Source organism: Hypomesus nipponensis, chromosome 24 (assembly GCF_054491055.1).
Source record: "Hypomesus nipponensis isolate SF chromosome 24, ASM5449105v1, whole genome shotgun sequence".
NCBI lineage: Eukaryota > Metazoa > Chordata > Actinopteri > Osmeriformes > Osmeridae > Hypomesus > Hypomesus nipponensis.
This window is the reverse complement of record NC_140384.1, coordinates 2,324,781-2,346,236: the sequence shown is the minus strand read 5'-3', so window position 1 is coordinate 2,346,236 and position 21,456 is coordinate 2,324,781. Positions and strand designations below refer to the sequence as shown.

At 43.0% G+C, this 21,456-nt stretch overlaps 2 protein-coding genes across 5 annotated transcripts in view; both read right to left on the bottom strand.

Annotated features, from left to right (window-relative positions):
* Window positions 1-674: 674 nt before the first annotated feature.
* On the bottom strand, window positions 675-2,334 carry LOC146232682 (beta-1,3-galactosyltransferase 2-like). Its single transcript, XM_084690717.1, has one exon. The coding sequence runs from the start codon at window positions 2,064-2,066 to the stop codon at window positions 1,089-1,091; it is 978 nt and encodes a 325-aa protein (XP_084546843.1). The 5' UTR covers window positions 2,067-2,334; the 3' UTR covers window positions 675-1,088.
* A 2,397-nt stretch (window positions 2,335-4,731) lies between these two features.
* The window catches only part of tncb (tenascin Cb), a 30,916-nt gene continuing 14,191 nt past the window's right edge, over window positions 4,732-21,456 (bottom strand). For 2 of the 4 annotated variants that reach the window (XM_084690396.1, XM_084690397.1), the window contains exons 7-23: window positions 20,599-20,868; window positions 20,005-20,190; window positions 18,629-18,718; window positions 18,174-18,437; window positions 14,716-14,991; window positions 11,595-11,867; window positions 10,122-10,244; window positions 9,639-9,782; window positions 9,283-9,402; window positions 8,675-8,818; window positions 8,282-8,412; window positions 7,713-7,845; window positions 7,391-7,542; window positions 7,173-7,269; window positions 6,814-6,975; window positions 6,466-6,629; window positions 4,732-6,315 (exon numbers count right to left, since the gene is read on the bottom strand). In XM_084690396.1, the coding sequence (XP_084546522.1) occupies window positions 6,205-6,315; window positions 6,466-6,629; window positions 6,814-6,975; window positions 7,173-7,269; window positions 7,391-7,542; window positions 7,713-7,845; window positions 8,282-8,412; window positions 8,675-8,818; window positions 9,283-9,402; window positions 9,639-9,782; window positions 10,122-10,244; window positions 11,595-11,867; window positions 14,716-14,991; window positions 18,174-18,437; window positions 18,629-18,718; window positions 20,005-20,190; window positions 20,599-20,868 (2,840 nt within the window). In that variant the 3' untranslated portion in view covers window positions 4,732-6,204. The remainder of the gene's footprint in view (window positions 6,316-6,465; window positions 6,630-6,813; window positions 6,976-7,172; window positions 7,270-7,390; window positions 7,543-7,712; window positions 7,846-8,281; window positions 8,413-8,674; window positions 8,819-9,282; window positions 9,403-9,638; window positions 9,783-10,121; window positions 10,245-11,594; window positions 11,868-14,715; window positions 14,992-18,173; window positions 18,438-18,628; window positions 18,719-20,004; window positions 20,191-20,598; window positions 20,869-21,456) is intronic. The other 2 variants (XM_084690398.1, XM_084690399.1) reach the window with 2 other exon arrangements.

Genomic DNA, 21,456 nt, shown 5'->3' with positions numbered 1-21,456 from the left:
AAGAACGGTCCAGTGATGGGAGGGACGAATATTGCCTAATTTGTGTAGACTCAAAAACAAGTAGCTACATTTACATTTAGTAGACGCTCTTATCCAGAGCGACTCACAGTAAATACAGGGACATTCCCCCTGAGGCAAGTAGGGTGAAATGCCTTGCCCAAAGACACAACGTCTTTTGACTCAGCCAGGAATCAAACCGGCAATCTTCCGATTAATGGCTGATGCACTAACCGCTCAGCCAGCTGACCCCCCAAGGACAACAGAGGACACAAGAAATATAACAATAAGGGGTAGGGGTTCTCACACAGGAAAACAAGTCATCATAAAGACTTGTACTTCTCGTCAGTCACTGTCAGCTATGGCTGGTCTCACAGTCTGAGTGTCAGCCATCTGTTGAGACTGAGGTGTCTAGTGTTCATGAATCACCTGCCAATTTCTGACACCACTCATTGGTACTGAGATTGCTGTGAGAGAAGCTTTGATGACAGACACCTTGCAATTACAGAGCATCAGAGGACCCCCCCCCCCCCAATACTCCTAACACACACACACACTTTACAGAACAAACATTTCATGAGTTACTTGAAAAGTGCTAAATAAACCCTCAATGGCTATATTTGACCAGACCTGAGTATGATTTTGACATCCAGCCAGACAAGCTGATTCTGACATCACTCTTTTGCCATGCTTAGTTCTCTTCCTTGTCACATTCAGTTACAGGAATAAGTGGTTATATTATGCCATCACCTGTTTATCAAGTGTAACTACATGAAACTACCATGAAAGCAGGCTTGATCTAAACATACAGTAGCCTATATAATGACTTGCCAAGCTACAAATGAACTTTTCTTAATCTGGTATCAAAGTAATGTATAATTAAGATGTAGTTTATTATTCATTATTTACTCTGCTAATTTTAAGTATCTTCTTACATGTAAAATTTCCCATTCAGCTTATTGTGCAAATATTATTAAAGGCAAGAGGAAAATAGCAAAAGAATATAGTCTGCAACTTGAAACATTCTTGTACATTGTGAAGGCATACGCAAGTGTTTTTCTCAATTCAAAAGACTACTTATGGATTCAACATCAGCAGGTGAGATGCCCTTTATGAAAGTCATGCCAAATGTGAAGCAATTCCTGAGGCTTAAAGCCAGTGACAATGACACGTGTGGCGTAGGTGCACCTATTATATTCCAAACGACGGATTTCAAACAGGTTTTTCAGGCTCAAATAACTTTGAGAGTACACAAGTCGCACACCAGCCACACGTAGACACAAGCCCACATAGACATCCTCCAAGGGGATCATCTTAACAAACCTGGAAGCCCGGGATATCTTCTTGGCCAGGTCCATGGAGAAGACATAGCCAGCACCAGAGACATAAGGAGGGAATGTTTCCTCTGGGTAGATATCCTCTGATAGATACCACTTACTCTTCTTATTTCTCCGAGGGCGGCCATCAGTAATGACTGACCCTGTGATGAATTCATGTCTAGGAGAGTCCAGCAGCATGTGATTGACAAGGTAGAACACATTGACAAATATGTCTGTGTCAACCTTCATGGCGTATGAGGCTGTCTGACAGTGTGTGGCCAGCCAGTTCATGACCATCATGGTTTTGATTGTCAGGTTCTGGTAGCTGTCTAGGAAGTCCATTTGAATTATGTCTGCATGTTCCTGGCTTTCCTTCCTCAGGCTCGCCTGAATGTTGGACCTGAGGCCTTCCTTGGGCATACCAAGGAAAAACATAGTGAGAATATCCATGTTTGGTATCAAAGTCTTTGATCCCCATGTTTTTCTAATAGCATCCCTTGAATCCCTGTCTCCTGGTGCTACCGGAACAATTAGCACCAGGAAGGGACTTCTTTCCATGCATACATGAGACTGGTTGAACACATAGTGATACGTTTCTGGAGATATTACCCGGTAAAGCTCCTGCGATATGGGAAGTGTTGTGGAGTCACGTCTTCTGGAAGGAGTGACTTTGCTCAACAATATCTTTCCAGAGAAGGTTAGGACTACTGCAATGATGAGAAACTTCACTAACCTTAAAGATTTATTCATTTCAAAATGATATTATATAAAAATTCCAAATCTAGAGTAGTTAATTCAATAGAATATTTTTCTTGAATTGTCCGAATAGTTCTGACGCGGAGAAACCAAGAAAACTAACAATATAAGCTTGAAGAAAAAACGGCTTTTCACAGTGTTCACCTGTTAGGCTATGGTCTTACAGAGGGCAGTCACTCCCAGGCTAAATATAAACAGCATTTGTGTAGTAGCACCGCAGTATCCAATGTGACAATTGCACGTTAACAGGTCGAATGAGTTACTTCCGCAAAACGACGCACTGTTCAAAAGTCCTTACCTCATTTTCATAATCTGCGCAAGAAGAAACATTGTGCAATTCACACACGGTATAATAAATAAGGAGAAGGAACATTGTGTGTTCATAAAAAGGAAATGTATTTCATGATATTGAATATAGGCCTACTGATTAATTGCAAGCAATGCCGCCGATACTAATGTTAGTTTTGCCGTCGGCAATTGTAAACTACATTTTTTGTTTTTCTTCTTCCTGGAAGTTGGGGAGACCGGGGGCAGAGAATGTCGAATATGAGGAGAACTGCCACTCTCGGTAAACTTCCGGGTTCTGGTTGCAGTTCCACTGTAGTTCCATATGAGGGCACTAACGAGCGAGTGCAGAATGAATGGAGATCTATAGAGCCTCAAAATCCACTTGTCTCAGGATATAATTTTTTGTCTAGTAATTTGAATTCTGAATTTCAAAGGGGAGGCAAAAAAAAAACACCCAGCAGTGTGTATTTTTTAAGTATTTTTTTAAGTTGCCTTTCTACGGTGCAAACGCGCTGCAAATAGACAAAGCACAAGCAAATTGACAAAACACAAGCAAATTAAGAAAACATCTTGATGAATTTGACAACACATGCGCAGCATTCAGCAAACGCGCTGCAAATATAGAAACGCGCTGCAAATACACACAACAGAACCAAATACATAAACACGCTGCAAATATAGAAACGCGCTGCAAAAAGGAAAGCACGCAAACCCCGAAAACAAATGCAAACAGAAAAAAGCTGCATCCAGATCACACAACGGAAGTGCTCCAGGCATCTAGAGGGAGCGCTAAGTGGAAGAGTGTGGTTTTCGAACCAGAGAGGGCAGATGAGAAGTTTGTTTTGAATAAGGGGACCTAAATCGAAATAAAGAGGCGAACTAAAAAGATAAGTAGGCTATTCATTTTTACATGTGCCCCTCCTCTTTTACAGTTTTTCAAAAGACTTACTTTAATGGTGGTCCAAACTTTTCATATGCTCTCTTTCTCTCTCGCTCCATGGGGCCGAAAATCAAGATGTTCCACTTGGATCTCCCCCTAGAGGCCTGGAAAACTTTCGTTGTGAAAACTGGATGCAGCATTTTTGGTTTGCGTGCTTTCGTTTTTGCAACGCGTTTATGTAGGCTACTGCAGCGTTTTTGGTTTGCGTGCTTTCGTTTTTGCAACGCGTATTTGCAGCGTGTTTATGTATTTGGTTGTGTTGTGTGTATTTTCAGCGCATTTGCTGAATGCTACGCATGTGTTGTCAAATAAATGAAGATGTTTTCTTAATTTGCTTGTGTTTTGTCTATATGCATGTGTTTTCTTTGTTTACCGCGCGTTTGCACATGTCGGCCACCGTACCTTTCTGTTCTAAAAAGGCTTTTAAAATCTCTTGGAAGTCGCTTTGGATAAAAGCGTATGCTAAATGAATACATGTAAAATGTCAATGACGTCATAGACATTGCACGACCAGGTGCGTTCGACATGGACTGCGGCTGCATGAAACGACCGGCGAGAGTAGCCGCTTCCAGTCGGGGAGGCTCTGTGAAGCTTTTCGTGGTTTGCTCATAGGGTTTTCTGAGTTGACGTCAGTTACGGCCGATTAAGCGCTGTTTTCTTAATTTACTTTATTTATAATTAAACGTAATTAATCTTTCTGTTTGTGAAGAGGCGGAATAAAACCCTTTCTTCAAAAATATTTTTATTCAATTAAGTTTAGTTAGTTAATTAATTTGGTCCGGATATGAGCATTGGCGAAACTGAAGGTGTCAGTGGGACTCTAGAATACATTTATACAACTCAGTTGTACAGGAAGGCAAGAATTATTGCATGTGATGAGCTGCATCCCTTAAGCAACGGGTTTCAGTTACTTCCCTCAGGTTGCCGGTTTGTGGTCCAGAGATAGAAAACAAAACGCTACAGGAATACGTTTGTTCCTGCAGCAATTGAGGTTTTAATAATATTAAGAGTAGAGATGTTTTAGTGTGCAATAGTTAGTTAAATACAAGAAGGGATATACAAGTGTTTGGTGCAGCCTGTCATGATGTTATCAACCGGTATATTTGTTGTGTCATGTATGTGTTTTTTTCTGGACAACAAAATTCTATTTATCTGTAAAACTATTTTACCTACGGGTACGAAATAAAGCTACCTTGACCTTGGCCTTAATGTAAAAGTCCTTCAACAAATATTCCTTGCAGCTGGACGAGTTGACTGACATTAGTGGGCATGCTCAGCTCAGGGTGGGGGGTGCCACAAAATGTAGAAACTTTTATAAGGGTCCCATGACTGAAAAATGGTTGGGAAACACTGTCCTACAACACACGTAAAAAAATAAATACAATTAAGGCCAGGATTTTAAAGCATAAAATATGGCATTGTAAACCTGCATTTTAAACAAATTTGTTTTTATTGTAATACCGGTTACAGAGAAACACCTGTAGTTCACGCAGTTATAAACAAACACAAATAATTGAAAACAAACCAAAAATCATTAATTTACACAGGTATTCCATAGGGGTCAGTGGTTTAGTCCTCTGTCTAAACAGATGGAGTGGGAGGAAAAACAACTTCTCTACTTTTGGTCTGCCCAAAGTGTTTCTTAACAAAACATACCTACTGTATGTCAACAAGAATGGAAAATCTTGAACATCCATCATTTGTTTTCCTTGAACTTAAATCAATATTCCATTCTGACTTGTTCCATATATGTATTCACATTTTGCAAAAATGTAAGCATCCATTTCTTAATATATTGAATAATAGGTCCTGCCTTGGAATTTCTAAAGGAAGACAAACAAAGAAGAAAATTAACTTTTTTCCTATCTGTCCTGGGTCTAAATGCATGGTAACTTTAAAGTAGCCCAGATACACAGTACATGTGTGAGACAATTGCACAGTGCCTTCAGGGCCCACACAATCCATGGAAACTTCATAATTGTGTGCACAGAATGCAGCAAATGATTTCCCTAATGTGTATTTTGTTCATGCCCATATATAATGTCAGATGACATTTTTGATCTGCTATAGTGACTTGGAGGTGAAACAGTGAGAAGGAAAGAGGGGAGATGGAATGAGCATGTTGCACAAGGGCAAATAAATGACACTAGAGACTCTTCACATAACATAGACGTCTGAATAAGAGGATCCTGAAGAGGTTTAGGATTAGCCCTAACCCTATAATTGTCTTTTATACTAGTATATTTGAATTAAGATGATTGTGTGTGCTCAAAGCAAAGTATTCCTTTAAAGAAAATTGTGTGTATAATCCAATTTAGAGGTTACTTGTATTAGTGAAGAGGCCCTGACACTAGACAAGACTACATGTAAACAGCATGCCCTCTCTGCAATGACCCTATGGATGACTGTGGCCAGACGGGACAAACTGTAGTACAGTTACAGACACCGTCAGTCCTCTACATGTTACATGGTAGCCCCAAATCATACTCATATACACCCCTCCATTAACGCTGTGAAGTGAGAGTGAGGAGCAAAAAATGGAACAAGCATACTTGGGTGTTATAGAGTGTGCTCTCTTTGGTGTATGTTGAATCCATGTGTGGGCTCGGTTTGTGGCATACAAGTCCATGTATCCACATCAAATTTGGCATAGACAGTACTTCTACTGCACACAACCAGGAAGGAGTGGGACTGTGGGGTTTGTAATTTAACATTTCGTTTTTGTAGTGTATTTGTGCTTCTATCAGTGACTGAGCAGGTGGAGGGGTGTAGGTTGAGAAGACAGGGCCCTTGGCAGTGACTTTGGTAGCTGCAGGGTGTTGGGGTGGATTCAGCAGGGGCAGAGGACATAGGTGGGGGTCATGGAGGTGGGAGGGAGGGGTGAGGTGGACAGGACCAGGTGGTTCATGATCGTTTCCTCCTTCCCTCAAAGTTTCTGAAGTTGGACGGCCTGATTTTCATCTCGGCAAACTCAATGGAATGCTCATGGCCTTTCCAGTGGAACCAGTTCACACCCTGGGAATAACAAAAATTATTGCAGAATAAAATCAATACATAGTAACCAAAATGCATAAATATTCAAAGATCGTAGTTTTTTTAAAATATTGCTCTCAAGCCTTAATATGCATGTAGCAGAGCTTGTATATGATTTTTATTTGAACTTACCTTGCTGTGACTATTGTCTCCATATCGTCCCATAAGGTTGACGCGATGGCAGTTCTTATACCAGAAGGCACCCTTGTAGGACAGGGCACAGTTGGTAACAGCAATGTCATTATCATGGTCATAGGTTGAGAACGGACGGCCATGGTGGTACGTCATAGAATCACCTGCAGGGGTGGACAGAGAGAAGTATCGAGAGGGTAAGGATAAAGATAGACATTACTGACAGATACTAAATGCTTGAAGTTCTCAACAAGCATTTCCATAATTCAATTAACTGGAAGCAAACTTTTTTACTCCACTATTGAACCTTGCTGTGTTCATTGTACAATGCTGGTGAACCGGGCTTACCAGCAGTACCACTGTAGCCTCCAACGTGCACCTTGTAGCGTGTGCGGGGTTCAGAGATGGAGAACTTGTCATACTGGGCATATGCCACCTCTCCCTTGTCCCTGAGATCCACACGCAACTCATATTGACCACCTGCTGTAATCTTGTGCAGGTTGGACAGACCTGGACATAAATCGTGGCAAATTGTTAAACTTGCAAACAATTACTAAAATCTTATAGTATATGTATTGTAGTCATTCATAAAGTAAAGTTGGGACAGAAGCACCATTCTGGGATTGAATTAACTGTTTCAACGTGACAATGTGGAGAAACTGTTTGCTCTGATATTTGCACATTTTGGAATATTTGTCAGAATTTACCAAGCCAGAATTCGTCATTCATGTCTCCGAAGCCTGAAGTGTAGTTCTTCCAGTTACGGAAAAACTCAAGTTTTCCACTCTGACGCCTCACAAACACCTGGCAAAGTAAACTATGTTAGTCCTTCATTACAAATGTCAATTCAGAACTCTTACCGTTATGAAAATGATATACCAAAGAGCTTTGGAAGCTTAGCTCTTGACATTAGCAACTAACTTACTATCCATCCACCTCCATCGGTGGTCATGTCACAGTAGACCTGTATGGGCTGGCCCTCATCTCCTCCCAGGTAGATAGTGTACAGACCTGAGACATTGTCCCCATTCAGCAAGGCCTGGGAGCAGTCCCTGGGGTGTCTGTATAGCACACCAACTACGGGCAAACACACGCACACAAAAAAACAAACAAAAACACACATGCACGCAAACACACACAAACACAGGATTAGTTAAGGAGCAACAACATCTGCTTGACTAAGAGGAGATGAGTAGAGATCGTCCCAGTAGGGGGTTGATATAAGGACTGGGCTCTGCTGGACTCACTGGTGGTGAACACAGTGTTAACGAGGCGGCTTCTCTTGGGCCCGGCGATGGCCTGCAGGCGAACTGTGTACTCGGTGGAGGCGTGCAGCTGGGCCATGTTGTACGAGGTGGCTGTTGGGCTCAATACCACCTCCTAGCAGAGTAGAGTAAAAGAAAGTAGAGTAGAGTGAGATTGAGTAGAGAGGAGTAAAGTAGAAAATGCACTGTTAAAGTGGCAGTAACACTTTCTAGACAGATCAGTTAGAATATACAAAATACATCGGTAAATACAGGAAATACAAAATATTTAACAAGTGTACAAAAAAACAATTACTGAAACTAGTTTTTGAAAGTTAATTTAACACCAATGTCCATTTTGATCGTTAAATGTTTATTTACTCTCATGAGATGGAGCCATACAAACACTCCTGGGGTTGAACTCTTCGAAATGTGTCTGCTGCAGATTCAGCAGTACATACTGGTCGAAAAACATGTGGAAGATACCAACAATACTATTCTACTGTATGTTAGGACCTTGATTCCTCCTCTACCCCTTCACGGTCAACCCCTGACCCCTCTGACACTCTCACCCTGACAGTGCCGTCGACGGACTCAAAGCTGAGGATGTAGCCTGTGATGTCGGCCCGTGGGGCCCTCCAGCTCAGCATGGCGCTCTCCGTCTGGACGTTGCTGGCTGCCAGGTCCTGGGGGGCGTCCACATCTGGAGCAGAGCCATAGACGGGGGTCAGAGGGAGGTCAGGAGGCACCCAGCAGAGAAGATACACCAACAACGGCTTTTGAGAGTTGGAGTTGAATTGTGTGTTTAAACACGTCTTTAGTAGTTAGGCATTATTTCATAATAATTTAATGTAATAATAATTTATTATCACATTGAATTATGAATGTGTTAGTTTATTTGATACTAGCTTCTTTCTTATGCTGACTGAGCGTTCTTGTTAATGTTGACACCAGCCCACACTTACCAGTGGTGAACTCAGTTGTGGTAGCAGCACTCTTGGCAGCATCCCTGACTGCATATATCTTGACTGTGTAGTGTGTGGCGGGGGTGAGGGAGCTCATCTCAAACTCCACAATGTTGCCCGACACTCTCTCCATCACTGGGGCCACTGCAAAATGCAAGCACACACATACACACAGACACACACACACACACAGACACACACAGCAAGCATAGATCAGCATGCTCAAGATAAGCAGATTACATCAATCTGTAGACTTACTCACAGCAGATTTCCCCCCACCCTCGAAAAACATGGAGTGAATGTGAACACACGCAATGTTATACATAATGTCTTCCCTCTTTTAATCCTTCATCACGTTTAGTCCAACCAGATGGAAGAGCTGCCACTCATTCCTCTGTGTGTAAGTCTGTGTCACTATCCCATGCATGGATGTATTTGTATGTGTTTATGGATCCGTTTGAATGCTTGAATGTGCCGGCAAACTGGTTTGATGAAATGTATTGCCTACAACTTTGCGAGTTGAAGAACTGGATCAATTGAGTAAACTGCACCTTCAACTTATCAGGTTTTACATTGTGTGGGTGAATGCGTGTGTGTTGTAACCTTACCAGTGTCTGCGCTGTAGGATATGACGTAGCCATCTACAGTAGCGATGGCAGGTTGCCATAGAAGCAGAGCCTCACTGTCTGTGATGTTGACTGCCGTCAGGCCACGAGGCTTGTCCAGAGCTGTAAATCACACGCAAACACAAAACCACATCAAACAGCATCCGACAAGCATGACTGTTGAATGCTGTTGTAAAGAGGGAAGAGACATCCATACTTGCACAGGCATTAAAAAATCAGCCTCAATAGCCAGCATGGTAAACGTTCAATGATTGGAAACTAAGCTCAATGTCACAGTCATGAGATACAAGATAAGATAATAGGGTGCGTGCCTGTTGGTTTGGGACTCGCAGTCTCACCTGTGGTGACACTGTCTGAGGTTGGCTGGCTCTCCTTTTGACCCTTGACAGCAATGACGGTGACCTGGTACGTGACACCCGGGATCAGGTTGGGCAGGACTGTCTGGGCATCGGCTCCATCCACCGTCAGAGTCTTTGGACTTCCTGAACACACACACACACACAATAAAAAATACACATGTGATGTCACATTCAGTTTGATCAGCATATCACAATTAATGTTTTGAATCAGTTGAAGTAATCTGCAGACTAAATGCAGGGATCACTTTCACCCTGGACTTTAAATCGAGTTATGCACTATTGCCACCAGGGGGCAGACTGAGACTATATGTGGACTAGCATTGCGTTGAACAGATTTACCCAAAAGATAATACAACATAAAAAACCTAATCAGACTACCTTTATGAAAATAAAACATTAATTTGAAATAAATCTGTGTTCTGGTGTAATAACCAGCCTGTGTAGGAAATGACTGGCACTCACCTCCCTGAATGGGCACGTAGGTGACACGGTAGTTGTCTACTCGGGCTCTGGGCACTGTCCAGTGAACTGTGGCAGAGGTATCAGTGACATCCGAGAAACGGATACCCTTTGGAGAGCCAAGGCCTGGCACAGAATAGCAAACAGATACAGTTGACAACAAACAGGTAGAGAATCTGTGATTGAAGCTTTATCAAAAAATAAGACACAGAATACAATGATATGCCAAAGAAGGGAGAAAATACATTTTTTCCTTTAAATGAGCTTCAATGTGAAGCTTTTTTAAAGACCATCAGGCAAAACATGTATTGGACAAGCATGGACAAATGTTATTTTAGTGACATCAACAAAACCCATTTGGTTAGAGAGTGAAGAGGGAGACAGGCTGAAACTAAACGTCTGGAGGAGTCCAGGACCTCCGTCGACTGTCACCAACACTGAGCCACAGTATCTTGCGTGACAGACCCAGGGAGATTAACTTGCCCCCATTTCAGGCACACAAAAGTGAAACATGCGCCATCGAACCCAAGAGTAAAGCCATATCCCCCTGGGGGGAAAACAGGGGGGCGGCCACAGACACCAATTCATTTCACACGAAGACAAGTCTCGCTTTTGAAAAGAAGAGAGACACCCAAGTGCTGGATAGACAAAGACAACATTGTATAGGTGAGCACCGATAGCAACAAACTGGGAAAATAACAAAATGAAGAGATGAATAAATCTCCTGAGCGGCTCTCTCTGGACAGCCTTGAAGGGCATTACCATCCCAATTTGAGTGTTTGTTTACGCAGACAGAGAAAGCGTGTTGTCAGATACTGGCGTTGGTTTTAGATGAGATGGCTTGTTGACTGTATCCACTGGAGCCATTCAGGAGGGCTAACACACGGGACAATGACAGGACACAGAGCAGACAGGACCATGATGAGACACATACCCCAACGGAGAGGGAAAGAGAGAGGAGGGGGAGACAGAGGCGAGAGAGATAGAGAGATAGAGAGAGAGAGAGAGAGAGAGAGAGAGAGAGAGAGAGAGAGAGAGAGAGAGAGAGAGAGAGAGAGAGAGAGAGAGAGAAAGCAGGAGAGAGAGAGAGGGAGATCACACACATCTGCTGACAAGAGGCACGCAAGGCAACCAGGGTGGTTCTTAATCACATTCATGACAAACCAGGGACCCTCCATTTAAAGGGCTTAATTAAACTTAATTCCGAAAGATAATCCTTTTGATTTGACCAGATGGCTGCCTTCAATGCCTTAGACAATATCGTTATGATGTGATTATTGGGTTAGTGAACAACAAGAGCTGCAATGTTGCAGATAATCGTTGGTAGTTGGAAGACTGACACAAATTACATGCTGTTAACACTTAACAAAAGTAGAAAACACAACACAAAATTTAAGTAATTCATAAAAATGTCTGGTTTTAACCAGATAGGCCACTGTGGCCAGTGAGACGTTACCCAACTGCAATACAATATACCTGTTCGTGCCAACTCCGACACAGTTTTGGAGCGTCGTTCCAAAATGAGCCCAGAGATCTCAACTTGGTATTCGGTATCCTCAGAGAGCTCGGTAATAACTGTGCTTCTCTCCTCGCCCGCTATAACCACCTCCTGTACTTGAGCGAGGTTGGCTGAGTCCCGGACCATGAGGACAAATGTATCAAAGACATCTTCTTCTGCAGCCCAGGTCAGCCTAAAGCTCTCTGGTGTGATGTCGGAGACTAGAAGTTCTTCCACCTCTGGTTCAGCCTCTGGGTGACAGGGGAACATATGGTATCCTGCTCTGAGGAGCTCAAGAGCACTTGAAGATTTTGATCAAGATTACAGAAGACATGGAGGAGATTACTAGAGAACAATTTCTTGATGTCAAGCCCTATCAAACAAGAGGAACGACTCTAACTCATTCTAAGGAAAGAGGTTGGTTTCAGGAAATGGTATATGTATATGTTAGTAATGTTGCACAGCTGATAGATAACACGTTTTGATCCTCACACTGGGAAATTTGGGTTGTTCAATGTGTCAGCTAAAAATAGCTTGTGTGGATGTTAAATAGAAGTAAATAGTCCATAACATTAAGAGTATTCATCACTTATAACCAGTGCCAACCAGAGCAAATTGATCATGAACCTTGAGCTTATAGTATACCAATGGCAGTTATGTAACTGGATTGAATATAGATCATGTTTACTCCCTTAATTGATTCAATTGCTGAGTGCAGAGATGAGTCTGTGTGCATGGTACATGTAAAGCTGCCCATGTTATGCAGTCATTACCAGTAGCTAATAATGGCTGGGAAGGAAGAAGAGGAGGAGGATAGTTTCAGACAGCAGGAGCCTACAGCTGCTGGAGGAAGTGCACTACAGCAGAGGAGGTGTCCGAACTCCTTGCACACCACATGGCAGCCAATTAGCTACACACACTTAATGGAGAACATCCATGCAGAAGAAGAGATGGACTAGAGTGCTTTTAAAAGTAGCTGATAAAGAGATGTACCCTTTTAGTGGGCTCTTTCATCACAGCCGGAGTAAGCCCAAAGACAAAACAAATTAAAACATGACACCCAACGTGAAAAAAGGTCAAAAGGTTCTGAACTTGGGCTAAGTTCTTTTATTTGGGGATTTGGGGTGACAGGAAAGACACAAGGCATTTGTTGCGAGACGAAAAGGTGGAAATGGAAAGCGGAGCAGACAAATCCTGGGGAGCTGTCACTCTTCATTACCCAGGCAGGTTGCTCTGGCTGGACTGTTAGCAAGGGAGGGATAGCAGGCATGGGGGCCTTCGAGGTAGCTGGCGTATTCTATCCACTGACACCCCCTTCTCTCTCTCCCCGCCCCTCCACAGAGCCAGACTTCAGGGAACGCTATCCACACTCACAAAGGGGTGCCTGTTATTGGAAGAGGTATGAGGCGCCAGCTAACCTTGCTGAATGGGGGTCTGCCCGCAAGCAGTAACAATTCCTGTCTTCCAGTCTAAGGCAATGGGGTCTTCAATAACTTGGAGCAGGAACAGCTTGTGTTGATCTACATTAAAACGGAGCTAACCTTTTCAGTGTCTAAAAGGCTCCATCTGGCTTTACAAGACTGTAAGACTTTACCCATTCCATCTTACCATTGTGTGTGTGTTTTTTTTTTAAAGCTCACCCGATCCATTTACTAGGCAACTGACTTGACAATACCTAGGTACTCCAGGCCTCATTACGTAGAGAAGAACAGAAGTATTCTTTTTTGCATCCCTTACATGTAGTGCTTGTATGGATAATTTATAGTGTTTTATGGACTGAGTGGTCCTAATGTAAATGTGGAGCTGGCCTCCTTAGCCCTTTAGCCATTAGCATGCAGACAATGGGCAGACTTGAGTGTATGCCATATTCTGCATTGGGGCCCCAGCAAGCCCCTGGCATCCCAAAGCCAGGCCAGAGTAGCAATGCCAGCATGAGAATGAGAAGCAGTTGAGGGCTGAGGAAATGGGCATGCATACAGAAAAGAGCCCTCACAGAAAGTTAAAAAAAAGCCCCAGGCTTTTTTTTCTTCTGTCAATCCCACACGTTTTCTCAGTCAGTTTATCTTCGGAAGGAAAGTTATGATGTTGTACTGAATGTGAGATGTTTTAAAATGTTATCTATGAATCTTTGACAGGATAAAACAAAAAAAAAGAATAGATTCTTGTCTGACATGACATACTTGCTTGTTCCCAAAAGACAAAGAACTAAAATATAGTGTGTGTGGAGGGGTGTGTGTGTGTGTGTGAGAGAGAGAGAGAGAGAGTGAGTGAGTTTGAGAGAGTATAGGGAGAGTGGGTGTTATCAAGGCACTAACTGGCTTACAATTGCAGGTATTACTGTAGTGAGTAATGCAGAACCTGGGTTTGCTGACACCCTAAGATGCCAAAACAGGTGGTTTTAAAACACTACTGACAAAAATGGTCAGCGTCTCACATTGACAGTGTGAATGTGTTGCTGTCAAACTCCACACTTATTGAACCTACTGTATACATTCTACTATCCATATTTTAACTGACTAAAAAATACATAATGAGAGACTCCCTGTGTAAAAGCTTAATTATTCTGTCAATACATTGTAATTCTCAGAATGTAAAGCATTGATAATGACTATGATTGGCACCTTGGGTGGATAAAAGAGTGCACCTGTTTGGCTTCAGTTTACAAGCCAAATTACAAGATGGGTGTTGAAGGATCAGAGAAAGGTCCAGGTGGAGCTGGAGTCATGACAAGTACTGACAGGATGGAAGATCCACGCCTCTCAGAGGAACTGAATGGGATTGGTCTGGGTGGGACTGCATTTGGCTTCCACAATGGGTAAGTAGGACGTACAGTTTGTAGGTAAATTATGCGGTTCTTTTTGTCATTGAAATCAATCCCAGAGGCTGTATAGCAATGAACTAAGACAGGTAAGATCTTCTAATGCTAAAAGAAACGTTTCTGCTGGTTTCAACATGGCTCAGTAATATATGGCTACTGCATGGTGATGTGTACAGCATGTAGAGACCAGGTTGAAATGACCCCCATCAGGTAGAGTGAGAAAGAGCAGAGAGGAAGAGAGGATAACACAAGAGTTTGGGGCCTCCAAGAGTGTGGGATACCTGTGATGGTTTCTGCAGACATGGGCTCTAGAAGGCCTCCCCTGTAAGCCCCATACAGACTGGCCTTGTACCAGGTGCTGGGGGTGAGGCCTACGATGCCCAAACTGCGGGCATTGGCAGACAAGGTATGGTTCTGCCATTCGGCCCCTGCTTCTGCATCAATGAGCTCTACCACAAAGCCCTCAAAAGCCCCCTCCTCGGCCTGCCAGGACACGAGGAAACTGTCCCACGACACGTCGGATATGTGAATATTGTACACTTCAGGTTTCTTCTCTTCTAGATGGCAAACACATTAGCAAAATGTTAAATGAATCCATACGGTGAACAAACACTTAGGGATAGTGATGGAAATGATACATGGTCTTTTTCCCAGACTGGTCCTCCATCATCTGATACAACAGTAATGAGTTAAAACTGAACAAATGAACGACGAGAGGAAAACATCCATGAACCTAGAGGAGAAGATATTTCCCTGGGGAAAATGAGTTTATGTGTTTACATTGATCATATCTCATTTGTGTTTCAAACACTTCACTGTAACTCAGAAAGAAGATTGTGACTGTCTGGAGAAATACTATCCATACATTTCTATAACAAAAGACCACAACGAACAAACACACTCATTAGCTCAAGGTGGGCTACACAGTAGCTCCATACCAGGGGACAGCGCTGCAGTCTGCATGCACCCGACTGACTCAGACACCTTAAAGCAGCTTTCAAATTAATGGTTCTGAACGAGCCATAAATTTTTTGAAGGTTCGGTGTAGTCTACCTGAGCAGAAGTACACAGTCCACTTCAAAAGCCGCGGAGAAGCCATGCAGTTCCATGCACCCTATAATTGGAGGCCCATTGTGAGGTGTCAGCATTCAGGGATTCTGAGAGGCAGATAGGGCACGTCAAGGCTGCCATTATCTCCCTTTCCACCTCACAGTGGAGTGGGAAGGAAAATGATGAGATGAAGGGTAAATGGAATGGAAGACAATGAGGATGAGGTGGATGACCTTTCCTGGGACAAGCCTCACTGCTGCTCATGAAAGCTGAAATGGGAGTGTGTGTGTATGTCTCTGGCTCTGTGTGGCTTATGTAATAATGATCTTAGGGCACTGGGTGCATCGGCCCAGAGGAAATAAATAGGGTTTAAGAAGTGTTTGTGCACCATATTTCAGTAATGTGTATATGATTGATGAACCATGAAAGGCCAATCATGTTTAGTTTTGTTTGAGTTTGTATGCAATGACTATCCCATGGTTACACTTTTTATAAACACTGCACTACTGTACTTCACTGTACTTCGCCATCAGGCTTTCAGCTGCTGGTTGCACTATATGTAATTTTGCACTATTACACTCACTGTACTCCACCTCGGTTAGAATAGGTTATAGGGTTGTAATAGGTTTTATGTGTATTTAGGGTTAGTATAGTGTATTATTTATTGTTATCTTTATATTTAGGACGTTTTAGTATTTAGGGTTAGTAAAGTGTATTATTTATTGTCATCTGTATATTTATGAAGTTTTACTTATTTAAGCTTAGCATAGATGTAAATTATGTTCTGTGTACTTATTTGTTATGTTATGTTATGCCAGGTGCTTGCGTTGTCTTGTCTTAAGAATTTCAGTGCCCAGTCTGACCTTGAGTTGTTCTGTGTACCTGACAATAAAATACTTGAACTTGAACTAAACAGCTGGATATTGGTCTTAGATCTGGTCTCCACACATTCTGATGGGGATAGATCTTGGTTAGTGTGGGGATGATGACTTAATTGATTTTGTGTCCTTCTAAAGTCATCTCAGGCCCATGCAGTCCTACATGTTATACCTGATAGGCATTGTGTTCCATGTTCCAAAATGGGATTAGTGATTTGTCATGCTGTATATGTTAATTCAAACGCAACGTAAATGTCTTCACTCAAAATAACATCATTTTTGACTTTGGGTTACACAATTTTGTTTTCAGTTTGTGTGGTGGTGTGATACCACCCAAGGAATCCAAAACAGAGAGGGTTGGTTCTTGTTTTTACAGCAGTAAAGCAAATGGACAAAGCCAAACCGATTGCATCTCCATGTGCTATCTTTCAAATCTGGTTATTGACTCCTTTGACGAGTGCTTAAGATATTGTCATTCAAAGACTTTTCATTTGTTTTCACAGTCTTTCCGTTTACACAAAGGCCAGACTCGACCAGTCTGTCAATCTCCTGATTAGCCTAAATTATGATAATCCAATTTTTTTTTGTCTTTCCTGTTGACACATTGTCAACATGGCCAGGCTGGGGGGTGCATAATGTGCCATGGAATTACTTGAAGGCTTGCTGTCAAAAATCCGTACTTGAACACGGTTCACCAATTTAGCAATCCAGACTTGTTCTGCGAGGCTGTAATATTTCCCGTTGCACTCTCCAGTGGGTCTCACGAACACTTGAACTCATATTCTTGTAATCCTTTCAATGCCTGAAGATTGTCAAACACAAATGAAACCCAAACCTGAAGGGGGCTCTGGGACCTTCAGCCCCCTCTCCCCCCTACCCTCTACCCCCCTTCCACAATCCTTTTATATCCCAGCAAACGTGCCAGTGCTGTGTTTACACTTTGTGTCTGGAGATGATAAAGCTTCAAGATTCGGTGGCTGTGGATTAGACGAGTGGAGATTTCGGAGACAATGTCGTAACAGAGGTCCCAGCATGTGGCCTTTTATCTGACAGGCCCACAGTTCATCGTGGTCAAATCACACAAAACCAGAGGGGAGTGGGCGCACACCAACAATTATCACATGAATGAGCTTTGTATTGAGCTCACACATGTATGGACACACATGCTCTAGCGCACGCATGGGCACATGCACACTCACACACAATCATGCAAACACACATAGACATTCTGCAACTTTCCAAACAAAATATGAGTTGTTCTGAACCATACCAGGTTTTCCCTCATGCCATATCGATTCTGACCATAGCCATGCACTTAATTGGCACCCGTTACATAACTGAAATATATTCTTCAGAAATGTTTGGTTTGGAAGCACCCCGACCACAGAATCAAAAAAAATATCACAATCATCTTATTTGTCTTTCCTTGTTTCAATACAGAAGAGTAAAATAAACCAGCATGCCTTAACTGAAAGAATGGAAGAAAAAACATAGAGAGAGTTAAGGAGAGGCTAACAATGAATTCAATTCATTCCCTTGGTCTGGCCATGTGGTTGCAGAGCTAAATCCACCAATGGTTGATGAGGAAAGTCTCCAAGCTAACCAGCACAAAAAACTCCCAAAAAAGGTTTGAAATCACTTGGGAAGAGGCTGAAAGGGCTCTCTCATGTACAATCTCACGCTCTCACGTACGAAACATGTACGATAAACACTGGAAACATCTCATGTTTAATTTATAAAAGCAAAGCATTTAATACTTATCAGACCTGTAATCAAAGGTGTGAGACACTACATGTCCCTTACTGACTGACCTGTGGGGGACGAGATGGTGGTGGAGGCACTCTGTCTGCGGCCTCTCTCTGCCGTGATGGTGATGGTATACAGCATGCCAGGGCTCAGATTCCGCAAGGTGTGTGTCACACTGCCCCCCTGGACCACAGCCTCGGCCTTGCGCCCATCAACAGACACGTACACTAGCCGGTAGATATCAATCTTAGCCTGGGGCTTCTTCCAGGTCAGGGTCATGGTTGTCTCTGTCACGTCCGTTGCTGTCAAGTCCTTAGGAGCATCCAGCGCTAGAGGAGTGGCCAGGTGCATCAGTATTGGGATGCAATAGTACAGACAGATGTTTTGGATACTATTTCCTATTACTAGTTTATATTGAATTATGGAGCACAGATAGCATAGATAGATACCATCCATACACATTTTCACTATGGGTTTCTGTTAACAAGTTAAACAGAATACAGTAATGAAACAGTCTTACCTGTCACTGCATTGGTGGTTGCGGGCAGGCTCTCACGCTCCTCCTTCACTGCAGTCACACCCATTCCATACTCCGTTCCAGGTCGTAGACCTTCACAACACAAGGAAAACACTTGTTGTACTACCCTGTACCTCAGACTCTTACTCTACTATCCTAAGAGGTATCTGCATGCAAGCCAAGATTCTGCAGTGTGACCTCACATGGGTGCTAATCAATGTCTACGTCTGAGTTTTGGAGTTGCGCGGAGAATCGTTCGGCTGTTGAAAGCTTCAGCGACAAGAGAGAGTCACAGAGGCTCCTGTAGGTCTCAATTGCATGATAGAATGAGGCACAATTGTATTTAATGTAAGACACTTCATTGTGGAGCCTTAATTTGGAACTTGCATTGAAGAATCTATGGGGCCTCAATGGTGCATAGAAACAACATTAGTGGGGATGCACAGAGATATTGAGATCCCTTTAGCCTGGACAATTACTCTGGCTCTGGGTCCAACTGCCTTTGATTCCTTTATTAACTCCCACAGAGGTCACCACACAGGAGTCTTGCAGCATGAAATTACACCTAATGCAGAGGAAACTCATTATCAATAAAATCACAAGCGTGAAGGCAATTACAGATAATAAGTGTGTGAAAAAACTGCTGAGGTGTGTGCAGTGCAGAGGGGGACATAAGCTGAATAGACACACTGCCGTATTTACAGGGGATGGGCCTCACAAGGACAAAGAATGGGGCCAGACAAAGACACTATTACCCATTTAGAACCCATTTTTTCTCAGGGAGTCTAATCCTTCCATGCAGTGGCACATGATTTCGAGAAATGTGTCTGATTCAAAGCAGGACCACATAATGGGGAAGGCACAGGAGAATGAGAAAAGCTCAGTTTTTCTTGTTTGAGGATTGCCACTGAAACAAGCAGCAGTGTTATTTCCATTTAGGGAATTAATAGGAAAAAACTACCCGTGGGGTTGTTTTCCAATAAAGTGGGGCTTTGTGGTCAGGCACAATGTTTTGTTACACAAAAAAACAATGAAGCCCCTCTTTCTAAATATGAGCATTGAATTGAAATATTTTAGAAGACACCACAAAGTTGGCACAGGGATAATCCTTTCCATTTACTTCCCCCTAATCACAGACAAAGTGGCTCCTTTATAAGTAATATCATCTGAATATGGCAAGCAGTTCAACTTTAAATTTCAGACCAAATGTAAACTCAAAACACATCAGTAAAATACTAATTAGGGTGCATTGCCTTTGTAGAGTGAGAGGGAATCAACAAATGACTGAAGTCACACAAAAACGATTCCGCACAGATCTCATGCTAATGTTTGGCTAATCGCTAGAACATCAACTCTATCATTTCTCTCAGGGTTCTCACCTGTGATCTTGGCTTGGCTGGTGTCTCGGGGTCCAGAGGGGAAGATCAACTCTCCGTGGTCTCCCCCGGACAGAGGGCCGTACTTGATGCGGTAATTGTCTACTCTGGCCAGGCTGTTCCTCCACTCCAGCGTGATGCTCTCGTCAGTCAGCTCCGTAGCCTGCAGGTCCAGGGGGGCATCCAGGTCTGGAAATCGTTCCAGACACACAGCACATCAGCAGGGAGACTCTCCCCTCGTAATCACACCGCCACCGGCATACAGTCACAGACTGTGTGGTCCCCACCCCCAGCAGAGCACCCAACACGCTCTCAGTACAGCTTGTTGATCAGGTCAAATAAATATGGCATGATGGTCAAAGCATTTAGATTGAAGGAAATCATTAGGTTGTATTTTATTGGAAATCTAAATTGGTTTTCAATGGTTACATCGCTTAATGGATAACACCAACGCATCAGCATCAGATCATTTGAATGGATTCTACATTAAAACAATCAAGCCATCCTGAATGGTGTGTACACAATGTTCTTTCGAAGACACCAGAAACATCTTTGATGTGTTTCAACGGTGTGAAAGAAGCATGTCCTCTGCCTCACCTGTGAGGAATGTCTCGTACACGGGCACGCTGGTCATCTCCCCCCTGCGTGCCATCAGCGACACCTCATACTCGGTGTCTGGGTGCAGACGGCCCAGGTGGTGCTGGGTTTCAGAGGAGGACAGCTCCACTGTGTTCCTGTCTGCACGATTGCTGCTGGGGCCGTAAGAAATGCTCACCCCATCCACTTGGGCCACCGGGTGGAACCAGGTGATCAGTGCAGTGGTGTCAGTGACGTCGCGCACGTCCACTGAGTTGGGGCCATCGATCACTAAACAGAAAAGATGTACATAGAGAAAGGTCAAGAAGGCCAATGAAGACTGTATTTTGATTGTGCTTCACTGTACCTCGCAGCTACTACAAGTGAAAGGCAGATATTCTTGTATTCATGAGGTTATTTGTGTAATTGTGGATTAAGACTCCTTAACCATGAAAGGCACTTTTCTACAAGGTAAATTGATTTGTCACATGCAAGCAACTTTAAGAGAAAGTCAAGTCTCTGCAAAAAGCAGATAAAACAGCTTAGCATAGATTTGTCTCCAATGTGGCCTGGCAGTGTAATATTCTGGTGTTGTGATTGTCTCTCCTGGGAGGCTGGCTTCCGTGGGTCTGAGTGGAGCAGCCCCCCTGTAAATCTGTAATGGACTGTTTTTGTGTCCTTTATATCAAGTAAAGTAAAGTATTTGTGTGTATGTGTGTGTTCTAGATCCGTTGTGTTCAACACTGCAGAGTACCCATCTGATACAGATTTGGATATGTTCATGAGCTACAATAATGTGTCTGTCCTCACCATGTTTCCCAGGCACTAATGGCTTTTCCTTTCATACTCCAGTTTACTCTGGCAACGTGTGGGAAATTT

Coding starts and splice junctions, on each gene's coding strand:
- LOC146232682 (XM_084690717.1), bottom strand. CDS start 2,066: ATGAATAAATCTTTAAGGTTAGTGAAGTTTCTCATCATTGCAGTAGTC.